This window comes from Sturnus vulgaris, chromosome 5, assembly GCF_052056855.1.
Source record: "Sturnus vulgaris isolate bStuVul1 chromosome 5, bStuVul1.hap1, whole genome shotgun sequence".
Lineage (NCBI taxonomy): Eukaryota > Metazoa > Chordata > Aves > Passeriformes > Sturnidae > Sturnus > Sturnus vulgaris.
In genome coordinates, this window is record NC_142247.1 from 52,683,450 (window position 1) to 52,698,975 (window position 15,526).

General features: G+C 38.3%; 1 protein-coding gene across 3 annotated transcripts in view; it reads right to left on the reverse strand.

The window, feature by feature from the left end:
* Positions 1 to 2,658: 2,658 nt before the first annotated feature.
* The window catches only part of AASS (aminoadipate-semialdehyde synthase), a 28,841-nt gene continuing 15,973 nt past the window's right edge, over positions 2,659 to 15,526 (reverse strand). For 2 of the 3 annotated variants that reach the window (XM_014877709.2, XM_088165714.1), the window contains 9 exons: positions 14,743 to 14,853; positions 13,489 to 13,597; positions 12,967 to 13,107; positions 10,934 to 11,101; positions 8,135 to 8,230; positions 6,418 to 6,533; positions 6,152 to 6,240; positions 5,646 to 5,822; positions 4,950 to 5,201 (listed from right to left, as the gene is read on the reverse strand). In XM_014877709.2, the coding sequence (XP_014733195.1) occupies positions 5,083 to 5,201; positions 5,646 to 5,822; positions 6,152 to 6,240; positions 6,418 to 6,533; positions 8,135 to 8,230; positions 10,934 to 11,101; positions 12,967 to 13,107; positions 13,489 to 13,597; positions 14,743 to 14,853 (1,126 nt within the window). In that variant the 3' untranslated portion in view covers positions 4,950 to 5,082. Of the gene's footprint in view, positions 5,202 to 5,645; positions 5,823 to 6,151; positions 6,241 to 6,417; positions 6,534 to 8,134; positions 8,231 to 10,933; positions 11,102 to 12,966; positions 13,108 to 13,488; positions 13,598 to 14,742; positions 14,854 to 15,526 lie in introns of all 3 variants that reach the window. The other variant, XM_014877710.2, reaches the window with a different exon arrangement.

Here is a 15,526-nt window from a genome sequence, read left to right on the forward strand (position 1 = left end):
TGCATACAATGGTTGTGCTTTGAGAAAGGGATTATCTTCTTTTTCAGGTGGCCTGAGGGTTCCTTACTACTTCCTCTAAAGCACTCAGATTTGCTGACAGAATCCATTTGCACATCTAGGCTAACAAGGACAGCAATATTATGTACTTCCCTCTTCTTATTCAATAATTATAGAAAAAATTTTGATATCCTAATCTCTAGAGGTGTACATACCAGAAAGGTTAACTGTGATTTTATGGCCAATTGCAAACCATATTCCATAACCTTATTAGCAGATTCTATATTTATGCAGTTCACCACATTAGCATATTGTGCTATTTCTTCAGCCTTGTCTGGAAAACTGGCTTGTTGCTTCACATGTCAAATAGCAAGCATGAAGTTACCTTCTGCTTACGTATTTACAGTTTCATATAGTTGTATATACAAAGTTATTTTTAGGCCAATTAATTCTATTATGTTTTTTCAAGCATCTATGGACCAAAAGCAAAAAAAGGAGTCCTCCTTTCTAAAATCCCATCTTGATATAACTGTTCCTTTCAACCTAAATGTTTTGCAGACATTTTAAAATTGTAATCCAAGGAATCAGCTGTCATTCAAAGTTTCTTCCAGAGATGTTAGTAATCACATTCATCATCTTAGCAGGCTGACAAGTTATTTAAAACGTAAGTGCTTAAGATAATCTCTTTACTCACACATATTGGTTCTGATCTAGAAAAAAAATAAGAATAATAAAAAAAATCTTCTATAATCTTCAACTGTGGTGGATTATAGATTTTAATAAATGCGTGTCAGTTCCTCCTCAGACAAAGGCCATATTTTAATTAATTTTTTTTTATAATCCAAGCTTCAGACTCAAGAGACATATAGCCTGCCTTTTCAAACTGGGTCAAGTGTGGAGAAGATGTTATGTATCTCTGGCAAAAAGTAAGATATTAATAAACAACATCAGGTTAAGCTTTTTTCTTTACAAAGCTGTAAGTCACGTGTGACAGGGAAAATTTGATTATTGCTCCTCCTAAGAAATCATAACAGAGTTGAGAGTTTAAAAAGAAAAAACAGGTAATTTACTATTACCAACTCTTTAGTGATTGTGATGTGGAGATTTAATACCTATGGAAAAGCTTGACAAGAAACAGCAATAAGTGGTGAACAGAAATCATATAAACTCATCACTATCAGTAAAACAACAAATCAGCTAAAGACTTAAAAAAATTATTGGACTTCAAAAATCAGTTGACAAACCTTGTTAGCAAAGTTTTATCACAGTGCTTTATCTGGCTTTACAGTTCTTTGCTGTCCTAGGATAACATGAGTAACTTCAGACAGATTGAAATTCCCTGTGGTAAATGCTTACTTCAAGATGAGTTTAGCAAAGTTAAACTCCTTTCTTGCTCATTTTTAAGTATAAATAAAGCATAGCTGAGGAGGAGAGGGGGGTTGGGGGTTAAAAACAGAAACAAAGGCCACTGCTACCCTAGGTCTGTGGTATCATAGGTTACAGTCTTAGTTTTCACTACTTCCCTGCAGCAAGGCCGGTGTCTGACCATCCACTTCTCACAGGCTTGTGCATTGATGGATTAGGGTTTCAAAGGGACAAGAAGGAATAGATGTGCCTCTCACAATATTTGACCATATCATGTCCAACTCCCCTCCATTTCAAATTGCATTCTTCCCCTTCAAAGCCAAAACAAGTGAGGAGAAAAAAAACTCTTATGGAATGGAATTCTTATGGCTTATGGATTTAATTTCTTTGTTTCCGGAAAGCCACAACCTGTACACACCAGTTTAGTAAGAATATACTTGAGATGATGTGATTTGCCTTGATAAATTCTGCTAGACACCCACAGCTAAATTTCTTATTTCTCCCTGTCACCTTCTTAGTTTTCCAGCCTAATCACAACCATTAGAGTCCATTTTTTTCCCTCCCATAAACAGCTATTTTGCTATGAGCTCACACGCTTTTCCGGCAATGTCACTTTTGTACTCCAGTCCCTCCAAGGGATATAATTCCCACCTGTAGGAGTATCTGGGGCTGAGAGGGTGCAAAACACAGAGGTAAAGAAGCCAGTCTGAGTGTAATGGAGCTCAAGCATCTTCATCTCAGAAAGAAACAGTGTTTTACATGTCATGAAGATCTGGCAATAGCATAAATTCCAAAATTAAAAAATGAGAGACACACAGTGAAAAAAACTTTTCCTTGAAACCTGATCTTTTCCTAAGAGCCTTTTAGCACAGGCAGTGATAGCAGAAGCCATGTGTTCAGCTGAGCAAGGTCCTCAAGCTGAGACAGGCTGTGAGACACCAAGGTTCCATGCCTTCCTGGGGCACAGAGAGATTGCACACATCTACTGTTCTGTAGCTTACCACTTCAGTAGTTATCCTTGTGCCCAAGAATAAAACATGCTGAAAAAAAAGTCTCTTGAGATTATAGATGAAAATTATCTAGATACAGATATACATATATTTATATATATGTATATATAGATGGGCATGTTTAAACAATCCTCACTCCTGTGAGTCTAGCAAGAAGTATGCAAAGGTATTTCATGCACATAGAGAAGTCCATGTGTAGGCATCCTTTCAATATAACCATCTATATGAAAAGCAAAATCACATACAGGTACATATTATTAGACTGTAAAGATTACATGACAACAAAGCAGAGGATTTCAGATTTATTTTTCAAGCAATCTCATGTATAAGATACAATTATCTTTCCAGTAATATGCAAAGAGAACTGAGAAGTATAATCTCCATACAAAAAGATAAGCAATAAATTCATTTAAGTTTAAACATAGGAAAAAAATGCAGCATTGCCCTGGGAATTTGAAATATATTCCAATATAAAATGTTTCAAAAATATTAGCAGTGTTTCTTGATGAAAACACTGCAGTGCTCATTCTTTAGTGCTCCAAAAATATTAGATACTTGTAAAAAGTCTGATTTTCATCCCATACTGCATTTCCAAGGAGAAAAGCAAGTACAGTGCATACATATATACAGAGGAATAACTCCGTGGCTGAGTATTTGTGGGCTAAGGGAGGGAATAGAGAATTCTCAAATAAAATCCTGGTCCTACCAAGCACTGGACTGGAACGGACCAAAAGATAAAAGTATAACTTTAACTCTTAGTTGTAGGCCATTAATCTACCTGGAGAAGGAGGAGGCAGCAGAGAGCAGAACATTCATTGCAGGCTCCATCTTTACCCCAGCTGCATCTACCAACCAGACAACAGACTAACTGCCTCAAAGGTAAGTGGGAAGCAAAGCAATTTTGTAGAGACAGAGCATAATGTGATATATGCATGGAACTGTAACTGAATCCAAACTTGATATTACATTACAAAAGCACTGGTTCAGTATAAAAAGTATTCTCTTTCACAGCAACACTTTGCCCTTCATTCTGCCTTCGGTTCCTTTCACCTAACTCTAGCAATTGCTGCTTCCTCGCATCTGCACAAAGAAAATCCAAATCCTGAGTAGCAAAACCTGGAGATCAAAACTTTAATTTTTGTTATGGCTGCTTTTCCTACCATGCAAAACAACATCTGGAATTCCAGACTCTCAGAACTGTGATTACAGCACTGTTTCTCAGGAAGGAAAAGGCTGTGCATTTATCAGCAAAGTGCATTTGTGAGCAAAGCTGAAAGCAGACAGCTTCCTGCATCGGTATTCAGCTTTAAAAAAGGTAAGCTCTAAGCAAGTGCACAGGTACCAGTGCAAAAACAACCTGCTTACAGCATTACACCTCACAGACCTGACTGGTGAAGTCTAAGCCATGCTTAGACTCACAAGGTGGTGCAGAAATCCCTAAGCAAAAGCCAGAGAAGCAGCCCTGAAATGAAAGGAGGTAATTGGTGCTATTTTACAGAGAAGCTGCACTTGGGCTAAAGTTCAGTTCTGGACTGATGTGGCTAAACTGCAGCTAGAGCAGGGCTGACACACCTGACAGCACAGCATTCAGCAGCAAATGAGCTGGTACACTGACAAACTCCATCAGTCTAAAGTGGCAGTGTAATGAGTAGTAGGCATAGGTTCCCAAATGAACGCTTCAAAACTGTGATAGCAGAAGGACAGAAGCTAATTCAAAAAGTGGCAATTTAAACCTCTTAACCTAGTGCATTCCAAAGCTGCATATACTATACAGTGTGTTCCCTTTGTAACAGTACTTAACCTGGATGAGGCACGCAGTGTAAGGGGGAAGAGCAAACACATCATTTGGAGCATCTTCTAAGCGCAGTAACTGTGTTGTATTTCAGATTGCCCTTCCTAGCTGCAGAACTAAATGTTAATGTGCTCTCTCCACAGCACAAGGCAACACGTAACAGCAGATATTTCAATATATTGCAACCAGCTTCCACTCTGTAACAAGAAAGGGTATGGAGGAAGCTTGCTTTAAATTTCATCCCTCCTCCAATTAATTTAAATTTACATTCATTATAAAGTGATCAAAAATATTAAGATCTAGGTTTCAAATATTTAAGAACTGAACATTTTCAAGATTCAACAGGATCTTATTTGCTAGTAGTGCAGAATTTCTAAACTATTTTTTGCATATTTTTATTGTGAAAACATTCATGAATACTGCGAAAGTGAAAGGGACAACCAGACTTAAAATTTAAATATCATGTTCATCTCCATTTTTCTGAAAAACTATTATTACCACATGAACAATCAAACTTCATCAATGGAGTTCATTACCTAGATTTTTTTCCACCAGAAAATAACCCACTAATAGATTTTTCTTTCAGCTTAAATTTGTCACAATAATTACCCTATACAATTAACAGATAAACTCTAGTAACCAAAAAAAAAAACTTTTCTGAGATATTTTAGAAAATATATAAGGAAAGATCTAATTGATGCTGAAACATGATGAAAGCTTAACAATTTTAAGAGGAAAATACCACAATCTGTGAGTATCTACAGTTTCCATATCAAGCCTGGTGGCAGGTTTTATGGAAGACAATATTTGCACATGAAATGGCAGGTGCTGCCTTTAGCTGGTCCAAACTGAGATTCTAAAACGGGAGGTGGGGGAACCAAAAAAAAGCCAAAACCTGATTAAATCCACTGCTTTCAATTACTGTTTGATAATGCTGCGAGTACTGTACATAATGCCTTCTGCCCGAACACGTTCAAGTATTGGCCCGTAAACATTCTTTGTCAAAGGTATGACCATGCCTTTGGCAGTTATTTCACCTGAAATAAAGGCATTAAAACAATAGTGTTAGTGTTCTACTGGGTTTATTTGAAAAGGCTTTGCTAGCTGCACAGTGGGGTTTTTGTGGGCAAGGTGGGGGTTGCTGTGCTGCACACAGCCAGATCGAGGTGCAGGGAACTGCTGAGTCATTCAGACCTGTGGCATAATCAATTACAATTTATCAAGCTAAAAGTTCTCTACACTAGTGTAACATTTAATATTAAATGATTTTAAAATCTTTTGGATTAAGCAGTAAATTAAGAGCTGTCACTGAACAGCCAAACACGCAAATTAAAAATTCCTGTAAAGAAGATATGAAGAATCTGACAAATTTTTAAAAATACACATAAATATACTTTAAAAAGACTATATATTTACTTTCTACAGGCAGGAAGATAACAGATGATTGAAATACTGTTACTGAAGTTGGAATAGCCACTTACCATCTAGAACCATTTTAGCAGCAATAGCTGTGGGGTATCCTACTGTTTTAGCCATTGCAGAATGTCCTTTGTTATCCCCATAGACAACCAGATCAATAAATTTGTCTTCCAAATGGCCAGAAGGATGCCTGAGACCTATTTCACTTCTCATAACAATCATATCTCTCTCTCCAGTGCCTAAGAGAAAAGCACACAAAATATTCATTACTTGTATTTCAGTCACATGAAGATGAGGTTCCTGAAGAACCAGGCACTACACATACACAGCATGTATATCAGGGAAGCAACTGAAGGAAAGGACTATTAAGAACAGAATACTAAGATCAAACTAAAAGCGTAACATGGAAAGAAAAGGATAAATTGGGGAAGTAGGGAACATCACAGTACATTGAAAAACCTATCATGAAGGTTTATTAATGAAGGTGAGCAAACTAATCAAATTAAGGCTTATAAAAGATATATTGCCTTGTTCCATTCAAATCCATGAAAAGGAATTTCTCACATACCAAAGGGCAGCTTCATCTCCATGTGCTTTGCAAGAGCCCCTACAATGGAATCTGCCGCTGGAACCAGTTCATCTCCCAATAAACCTAACCTGGCAGAAAAAATGAGGAAGTCATACATCATTGTCTGTCAGCATTTCCATCTCCGTTTTTTAATTTCCAGTTGTTCAGCATGCCAGTTTAACAGTCTCAGCATGAACCAAAATGGCTAGAATTGCAAACATTTCTTTTTTTATTTTTAAAGTTTCAAAATCACTGGAACATTTTACCATTCCACTGCTTCCAGCTGACTTTTGTCCTTCTCCAGTTTGCTAAATACAGCTTCTTTAAGAACATGGTGCTCAGCAGGTGACTTAATTCCAACCAGTTTGCACATGAGCTCTTTCTGTTTGAAAACAAAAAACGTTCATGAAGGCCTGACCATATCTGTTCCCACTCCATCTCATCAAGGTTTTGAGAACTACTCGACTGAGATCAGTAAAAATCTAGGACTACTGAGAAGACAGCTGGGAAAATGAGAAAGTTTGAGAATTTTAATCACAGCAGGTGAAAATGGGGCTTATCTTTCCCTAAAAGACTTTGTACCCCACCCCTCAGCTGCTTCCCCCTACATTTTCAGTCTTATCCCTTCCTCTGGCAGCAAAGAAAGAACATAGCAACCTACATAAACAAGGAACACTAGGAGAATATTAGAATGAAAGAGAAGCCACCTGGAGACTGACAGAGAGAAAACTTAGAAATGGGATATTTTTCAGTTGGTCTAGAAATGGAGAATGTCCTTTTCAAAAGGAAGGAAACAGACCAATAGGATGAACAAGGCTCTGGCAATCCTGTTAGTATTACCAAAGAGATTTCTCATGATACTTGTGCATATCTGAAGGCCATTTTGTGCCACCTAGATGCTAATCACTACTTGCTTCATTCACAGCAAAGTGGATAATAAAAAGAACTATGAGCAAGATATGAAATAAGCAAGAACTGCAGAGTCATGTTAATCCTTGTCTTCTACTTCCCCAGCAAAGCAGGTAAAGTACCAAGACGTAAAAACATCACTAAAAAAAAATATTTGCAGTGAGAACAATGGGTTTATAGCTATTTTTACAGATTACATAACACTGTATACTTATTCATTGGCTAGAAGAACTGGAAATTCCAGTGTCTTTACAAAGAAAATTTGAAAACATCAACTCTAAAATTGAAAGTAGACAAAAATAATCTCAAAATAATAATAAAAAAACGTAATTCTCATCTGGCCACCCAAAAACTCCTAGAGTTTGTTCATCTTCCCAATACTATATGTTAGTCAGATACAAGCAAGACTGTGGCCTCTTCACCTTCTGCTTTCTTGGTTCTGAGAACACTCAAGACATTCAGCTCTCTTCACCCCATACTGAAATATGAAATACCATGTTTGTCCACAGAGACAATGAAAATATTGACTGTCAAATGTAAAAGCAGCACATCAGAGTCATGTCTTGGCTTGGAGATAAAGATGAGGTAAGGCACCCAAAATAAGACAGAAAAAGCAGTATAACAGAAGACCAATAAAAATGCTTGTACAGAATTTCAATAGAAAAAAATGATAATATACTCCTTTATGCATGATCTCCTATTTCTTGATGCTCTAAAAAATACTTTTACTGAAGATCACAAGCCAGTAACAATATGAACTCTGAAAACTCAAGAGCACTGAGGACTAGACTGTAACTAATGAAAAACCTAAGACAATTCACAGAAATATGGCGATGACTTTGTCTAGCTCAGGCCTGAAAGCCTCCAATGTCAGACATTCCAGAATCTATCAGGGAACCTGTTCCAGCACCTTATTTCATTCCTGCTGAAGAAAGTCTTCCTAATTTCCAGGAAAAAAAAATCAAAGATCAGGATGCAATACAAGATTCTCATTGCTAAGTACACCCAAGTCTAGCAATAAGAAAACCATCAATAAAACAGAGGAAAGAAGGCAGAGTAAGCAGAGTAACTCACCCAGGTTAGAGGTGGCGCAGTTGAGCTTAGCAAAGGATAAGGATCTGGGTTAATTAACCCTAGTTTTACAAAGCCCCCCATAGCTCTGGAGTATCCCTGAAACAAAAGAATAATACCATTAAATATATTAATTGCTTGAAACTGAGGTATTTCTCCTTGGTTTAAATGCAGTGATAGACATAATCCTGGCAGTTAAGTATTACTCTCTTGGGAAGTCGGCCACAACAACCTGATGCCAGTGAGGTTACTGCCTGTTGGGGATTGATTCTTTCCCTTTTCTTTCTGTGGAATTTTTTCCCATTGTTATGCTAAGTGTTTGTGGCTACACCCTAGCTAGTAACAGTTTCTCTCGAAGGGGGTGGGGAGAGGGGGAACACCGCAAAGGGAGGTGGGGGCAGCCGCCTGTGCTCTCATTCTCTCGCTCGCTCCTGGAGTCAGAAGAAGACAGCCAGTGCTGCTACCGAGCACCCTTCCCGCAATCCCAACGCCAGGAGCCACGTTCCCTGCTGTCAGACATCGCCCTGCTGCCTTCCCGCTTCACCCTACTACCTCCGGACTCTCTGCCGAGCACCACGACCGACACCGTGAGGGGGGAGCGGCTCCTCCATCCCTCTCAGCCCTGGGCCCTGCCGCCATCACCCAGCGCCTTCAGCTGCGCGGGCCCTGCCCTGCCCACAGCACCGGGAACTGAGCGCAGGGAGAGAGGGCCTGTGGCCAAAAGGGACTGGAACTGAGCTACACTGTTCTGTTTTGTTGTCAATTTTTATAGCTGTTGTTGTTTTCTGCCTTGTTAGATATCAGTGAAGAACTGTTATTCCTATCCCCGTATCTTTTGCCTGAGAGACCCTGATTCCAAAACTGTAGTAACTGGAAGGGAGTTGCATTCTCTATCTCAGGGAAGGGGCTCTTGCCTTTTCTTAGCAAATACCTGTCTTTCAAACCAAGACACTACCACAGAGCAATGTCTTCTCCAGCCCCTCTCTACCCCTTCCCCACTTTTCAATATCTTTTTTAATGGCTTATTCTGTCATGAATGCTTCTATGGCAAGTACCATTGGTTGCTGAGATCACAGGGCTCAGCTGGCCAGCACTAGTCGAAATCCCAGGCCGTCACTGTGGGGTTGTATCAGCCAGCTGGCCCACAAAGAAACTACTGAATACATAGAGCACAACACATAACTCAGCTCACCCAGTTTCACACCACTGGGATTGTGGGAACCTCACATAGGCTGCTTTTAAAGGTAAGAATCCTGTGTGCTTATTTCTCATCTTCAGGAATATCAGACAGACAAAGCAGTAGAATGGTTTAAAAGGAACTGCAAAGATGGTATTAGGCTGCACAATAAAAGAAGTCTTAACTGATTTCTGCTTTTTTTTGTATCCCATTAACATTCCCACACAGCTGCTTGATAGTGAGGGCACTTACATGCAAGTGACTAGAAACATTAAAAAAGTAGAATGGAGGAAAGAAGACTAATTAAATTAGGAGTCACTTCCACGAGCACTAGGTTAACAGTTTAGATGGCCTTGTAGTGAGATCCTTCTGTGTGACACCTCTTTTTAAACTGACTCCATTAGCTGTGTAAACTTATCTACAAGGCACTTTCAGGAGATGATTGCCTCCTCAGTGAACAGATCGGCTTCTGCTCTGCATGCTTTGCAGCATGTGCAAAGGGCCAACACTAACTTCTGTCCTGCTCAGCACTCTGTGCTGGCATGTCAGTACCATGCAGCATTCTTGCAGCACACTGACAACCACTTGACCTGTCACCCTGACATTTTTGCAGTTCCTTGTGCATGCACATACAAAAGAAGAAAGTTTTACCAGGCACCAAATGGTAGAATAGATATTGTCATATTAGGATTCTATTACAAGATAGATGCCCCCCACATATTTTTACATTCTGAAAAGAATGAGAGTTTCTTGCAATTTATAACCCTTTTCCCCCATATTGGCCTTCCATCTTCTTCCATGCCTTTATCTAAGCAAGCCTCCCTCCCAGAAATACAGAAAAAAACCTACTGAATTGCAACAGAGGAATTAAGACAAAAAGGACATACACCTTCCTCAGGCTATGGACAAATAACAATAACTTAAACCCTGGCATAAGCCTTAACAGACATAATACAGCATCCATAAAAGCTTTTTCAAAACTTCAATATGGTTTTAGGTTTACTTGTTCTTAATGTATATTGACAGAAAAAAAAATTTTAAAAAACTCTGAAATAAAAAAATATTTTGTTTTGATTCTGCTTTGGACATCTAACAAATGAAAGGAAAAGACTCATCAGTTAGAAAAAAAACACATTTATCTCTTAACATTTTACTTAGCTGACCAAAATTATAAAGCTTCTCAAATTTAATATTTCTGGTTACTTAATGAAAAACTTTCTCAGACTGATGGAAAATCATAATTTTCTGTAGTATTTTTACATCGTGTTTTTCTTGAGAATATAAGAAAACAGAATTATTTAATTTTTTAAAATCTACTGATCTGACACGAGATACAGAACCAGAATAAAAAGAGGAAACAAAGATTATGCAAGAAAACTGACCAACTGTCTAAAACAAATAAAACAATTTTTCCATTTTGCAACAAATACCTATTAAATACAGCAGGTAAAATACATTAAAAAATTAGATAACTGCTTTCAGTTGTCTCTCAACTGGGATAATGGGGAGTTCATAAATAGCAAGTGCAGGCTTATAAAAGGCTGAGTTTTAAATACACAGTTTTCTTGTATATAACATTAATCTCTTGAGGAAAACAATAATTGCTAGTAACACCAACAACTTACTTTATATCTTAAGGTGCCTCTCAGTAAAGTGCGAGCTGTCTGAATACCATATGGCTCAGCATATTTTGTACTGTCTCTGTTAGGAAAACCTTCCAGGTTTAATCCTGGGAAAAAATCCATTGGAGTAACAGAATCCAGTAACGCTCCTCCAGGTGGAATATTGATAATCTAAAGTTTGTGAAAGAACAGCAAATATTATTTTGTTGCAGTCATATTCAACTTATTTTAGAACAGAAAAGATAAAGTACGTTCAAAAACAGGAAAAACATGTTTGGTCTTCCAAGTGCAAACAAAGGCTCAATCTAAATAAAGCAGTTGCCCAAGCCATTTAATCTCATCTGATGCAGGAAGAGCATGCAATTTGTCAGCCATTACTAATTAAAGGGCTAAAACAAGCCATGTTCTTCTCACACACAGTTAATTTCTGCTGCACTTATATTAAAATGGCAGGCTCCCATTTCACTTTACATTAATATCATTTTGGAGCATGTCCCTAACTGCACCAGTGTGATAGGAGATTCCACCCGTGAGCTCCCTGCTTTTTGGTCAAAGAATTTATAATTTTGTTTAGGGTTGGTTTGGTGTTTTTTATATGTGAGAGAAGGCAGATATAAACAGAATGATGGATGTTTGTTCCTTTTTTCTTTAAAAGATTAAAATAGATCAAGTGATATCACATAGATATAAAATCACTGTTCATGTGTATCTTTACTTGAAGCTACAAAGCACCATGGAAGGAAAACAAAAAAATGTGTGACTAGCTCTCTTATTACCAATTCCAGCCACAGCCTTGAACCCTGCTTCCTTCAAGCACCTAAAATCCAGATGTGCTATGCAGCATCAATACAAACTCATTTTCTGACTTCTGAGCAAAGTGACAAGGTTTACTTATAGAAGAAATACTAAATTAGTGAAGCCTGCAGCAATGCCAAAAGATCTTGTTATGTTTGCCAGGCAAGACAGGTGTGTGAAAGAATCCTACACAATAGTCAAAGACACAAGTATTTAGTAGCAAGAAGGAAAAATTGCAGAATTTATTGACAAGCTCATCTAGTGCTCACATAATGACTCATTCATATGCATGATCTAATTTTTCCTACCAATGGGTGAACCGTATCAGAATTAAATTAGAAATATTTCAACATTTTCCAAGAACCCTTTTCATCTGAAACTTATACTTCATTGCTTTTTAAATAATGATCCAAGGTACAATCCCTGAATTTCTCCTTTCTTACTTCAATAAGAACAATAGAGCACCAAAATGTCATAAAACATAAAATATTACATTTCAAAAGATTTCTAACTTTTGCAGATCAAAGGGTTTTAGGTAATTAGCTAAACTTTACAGTGGTTATACAAGGTAGTCTCCTTGACAATTGCAGTATCTACTCCGAGCAAGTGGCAGTGGAAATAGAGCTGGAAAACAGAAATGTGATAATGGCTTGCAATAGCTTTGCACAAATCAATTACAATGTTTACATAAAACAGAAGCACCGACATTTGTGAGGTTAAGTGTAATGACTCCTGCACAAACAGAAAAACAGAGCTTCTATAAAATAGACCAAAAAGCATTTCACAAAACCCACTCAGTGGGTTATTGGTATTACACATTGCACCAAACAAGAGTTCTACTATGCATTGTACAAGTACAAAATGAAGCTGTTTGATTTACGAACACAACTAGGTAGAAAAGCACCCTCACCTTTGCTTCACAGAGCCAAAGACAGGGCAATTAAGTAGCAGAAGCAATACCCAAAAGGAATTGAAAAATCAACTCCAATCCAGTGCTTTAGTCTTTAGAAAAAATTCCTTCCTGGCAATCAGTTTCCACATAGTAAGTAAGAATAAGGCTGGCAGCAGCCAGGTATCATCATGCTCCAAACACAGGACTAAGTGATTTATACAACTGGCTTAGGCAACTGACTGCCACTGGCTTGAAAGTAAACACAGCATCTTACAAGTCCCAATTCCTTCCTTAGCCAAATACCGCGGGTTTTGTCTGGTTTTAAATGAAAATTTTCCCATTACTTCACCTCTCCATCTTTTAAATATGTAGCAGACTGAACTGTATTCAGCAGCACTCCTTGTGGACTCCAGCTGAACTTGTATCTCAGAGGATTGTCAGAGTGCTCTGGAGCTGGTAGGCCACCGCAGAAAGAAGTGTACGATATAACCTGTCAGATTTACCCACAGGAAAGAAACAATGAAGAGAAGACAGATCAGGATGCATAGAGATCTACCCTGAAGAATCCCCATCAGTTCTTCAACATTTTTGTTTGTGTTATCCCCCAAACAGGCGAGATCAGAAGGATCTACAGTGGGGAGGGGAAAACTGCAGGCACTGCCTGTACAGGAGAGGAACACACTAGGGCAAGGCCATCTTAGTTGATGATCTTGCCAAGTGAATTAATAGCTATGAAATCCAAAGCATCCGAAAAAGTAAAATGTCCAGAGTCTGTTAGGCATCAGTGACATGCTCTAAACCTGCATGGTATTAAAAGAACAACTTCACTAATATAATCTTGGCAGAACTACGCATTACCCGCTAATCTTACCGTAGCACCAACTTCTTTTGCCTTGTCAATACATTCCATCGCCAACATGTGATCAAGACCAGGATCCAAGCCCATTTCACTGATAACTGTAATACCAGCAGCTTCTGCACTAAAAATAACAGAAATACAGAGCCATCAGAATATTCACTATTACTGGCCTTTTATTCTGTAAAGCTGTCCAATCTGCACAGTGAACCTTCTCCAACACAGTAAATTCTGGGCACTGTCTGCAGCTTGTGAGAATAAAGAAACAAAAGCAGATATTAAATCCTGAAAAGTGACAACCATCTAAGAGTCTTCTAATCTTTGTTTCTCTTACTTCTCTGAACATAAGTGCTGGTGGAAAAAGAAAAAGGCCTGCTTTCCAAAATTACAAGTATTTGGGGTTTTTTTTTCCTGAAGTTTCCTACAGTTCCAGAGGAGTTCACTTATCACCACAATCTGAGGATTTATTTTATTTTCAAAATCAGTTTGTCTTTTGACAAATGAGAAGTGCCCTTTTTAATTTTTTTCCTGAGAGCATGCTATAGTCTCAATAAGAATGGTAGGAGAGGCCCCTAAATATTGCTCACTTTTTGCAACACTGATTCTCTACCAGTCTAGCTTTTTCTATATTCTTTTTGTAAAGACACAACATGCACAATTCTTCACTTGAATGCACTTCAGATTTTCCAGTACTGTGAATCAGAGGAGCACCTAAATGAAGCTCCCTGCACAGAACAACTTCCAAGCATATAGCAAGTAGGACAACAGAAACACTAGCGTAGTTAGAATCTTGAAAATTTGAAAATTATACAGTAGCCATATCCAAAAGAAGAACATGAAGGAGGAGATTACTGTAGGTACAATAAGTCAAGAAGGAGTTTTTATTAAGGGAAGGCAAAGGATGACAAACAAGTTTTCTGGTAGAATATGACAGAACAGCTACTCAGCTTGAATATCAGCCCAGCTCAAACATCTTAATAGGTCTGAGGGAAGAGGAAAAGGCACATGAAATAGGATGATGCAGGCAGAAAAATATATTCAATTATTTAGAGCATTAGTCGAACCAGGTTGGGGTATGCATCTATTGCTCCACTCTGCAACATGCACCTTTGGGAAAGTTACTTGGTCCTCCGTCACAGAAAGAGAAGCAGAAAGAATTAAGAAAGCAGTAATTCACAATTAGCCCTGCAGGTGTAACAGACTGCAAAATATTCAGATAACACACTAAAGAAGGAAGCAACACCACGGAGATGCTACTTTCACACCTACCCTTCCTGAAGTTCTTTCATGGCTGGTGTCAAGTAGCTGGCTGTTACCAAGTTCACTTTGTTGTCAATACACTTCTTAGCAACGAAAGGATGTGCTGAATAAGGCAGCAAACTACAAAGGAAGGAGAATCATGCAACATCAAAATCCAACTAGTTACTTATCCTGTCACTGGAAAGACATTCAAATGTTTTTAACGCCTACAAAAGAGCTCAAGTAATAGTTCAAAACACAGTCATACCTGCCTTGCCCTGAGCAGTTCCATACCTATGAAAGTGAAACTACACCATCAGGACAGCATTGCTGTATGCACTCAGAACAGGGCACTGAACAATAGGAGAGTCATCCTTGAGACAGCATCTTTTGTCACACTTCTCAGTAAAACACAAACCACTGACCTCTTTCCAAAGACATGTTCTAAACAAGCATGCTGGAGGTTTAGAAGATGCAAAATTGTCCTTGAGAAAGCTTGCATTACAAAGATCTTGGTGAACTATTTTGTGAAAAGCACACCCTACATGGAATGGAAGCAACACTCATGACAACCACGGCAAAAGAAACAAAATGGACTATGAAGTTCCTTCACTGTATCAATATTTGGAATGAGTTCTTTCTTAATGGGATATTCAGAAGAAATTACCAAGAGGTCATAATTTTGCCTCCTCTTGTGAATGACACATAAGCTGTGGATGCAACTGGCCCTTCACATTAACAAGGGAGTCCACCTAACTGGCGAACACTTCTGAAGAAGTCAAAATCTCTTTTAAAGTTCTGCTGTCCCCCTACA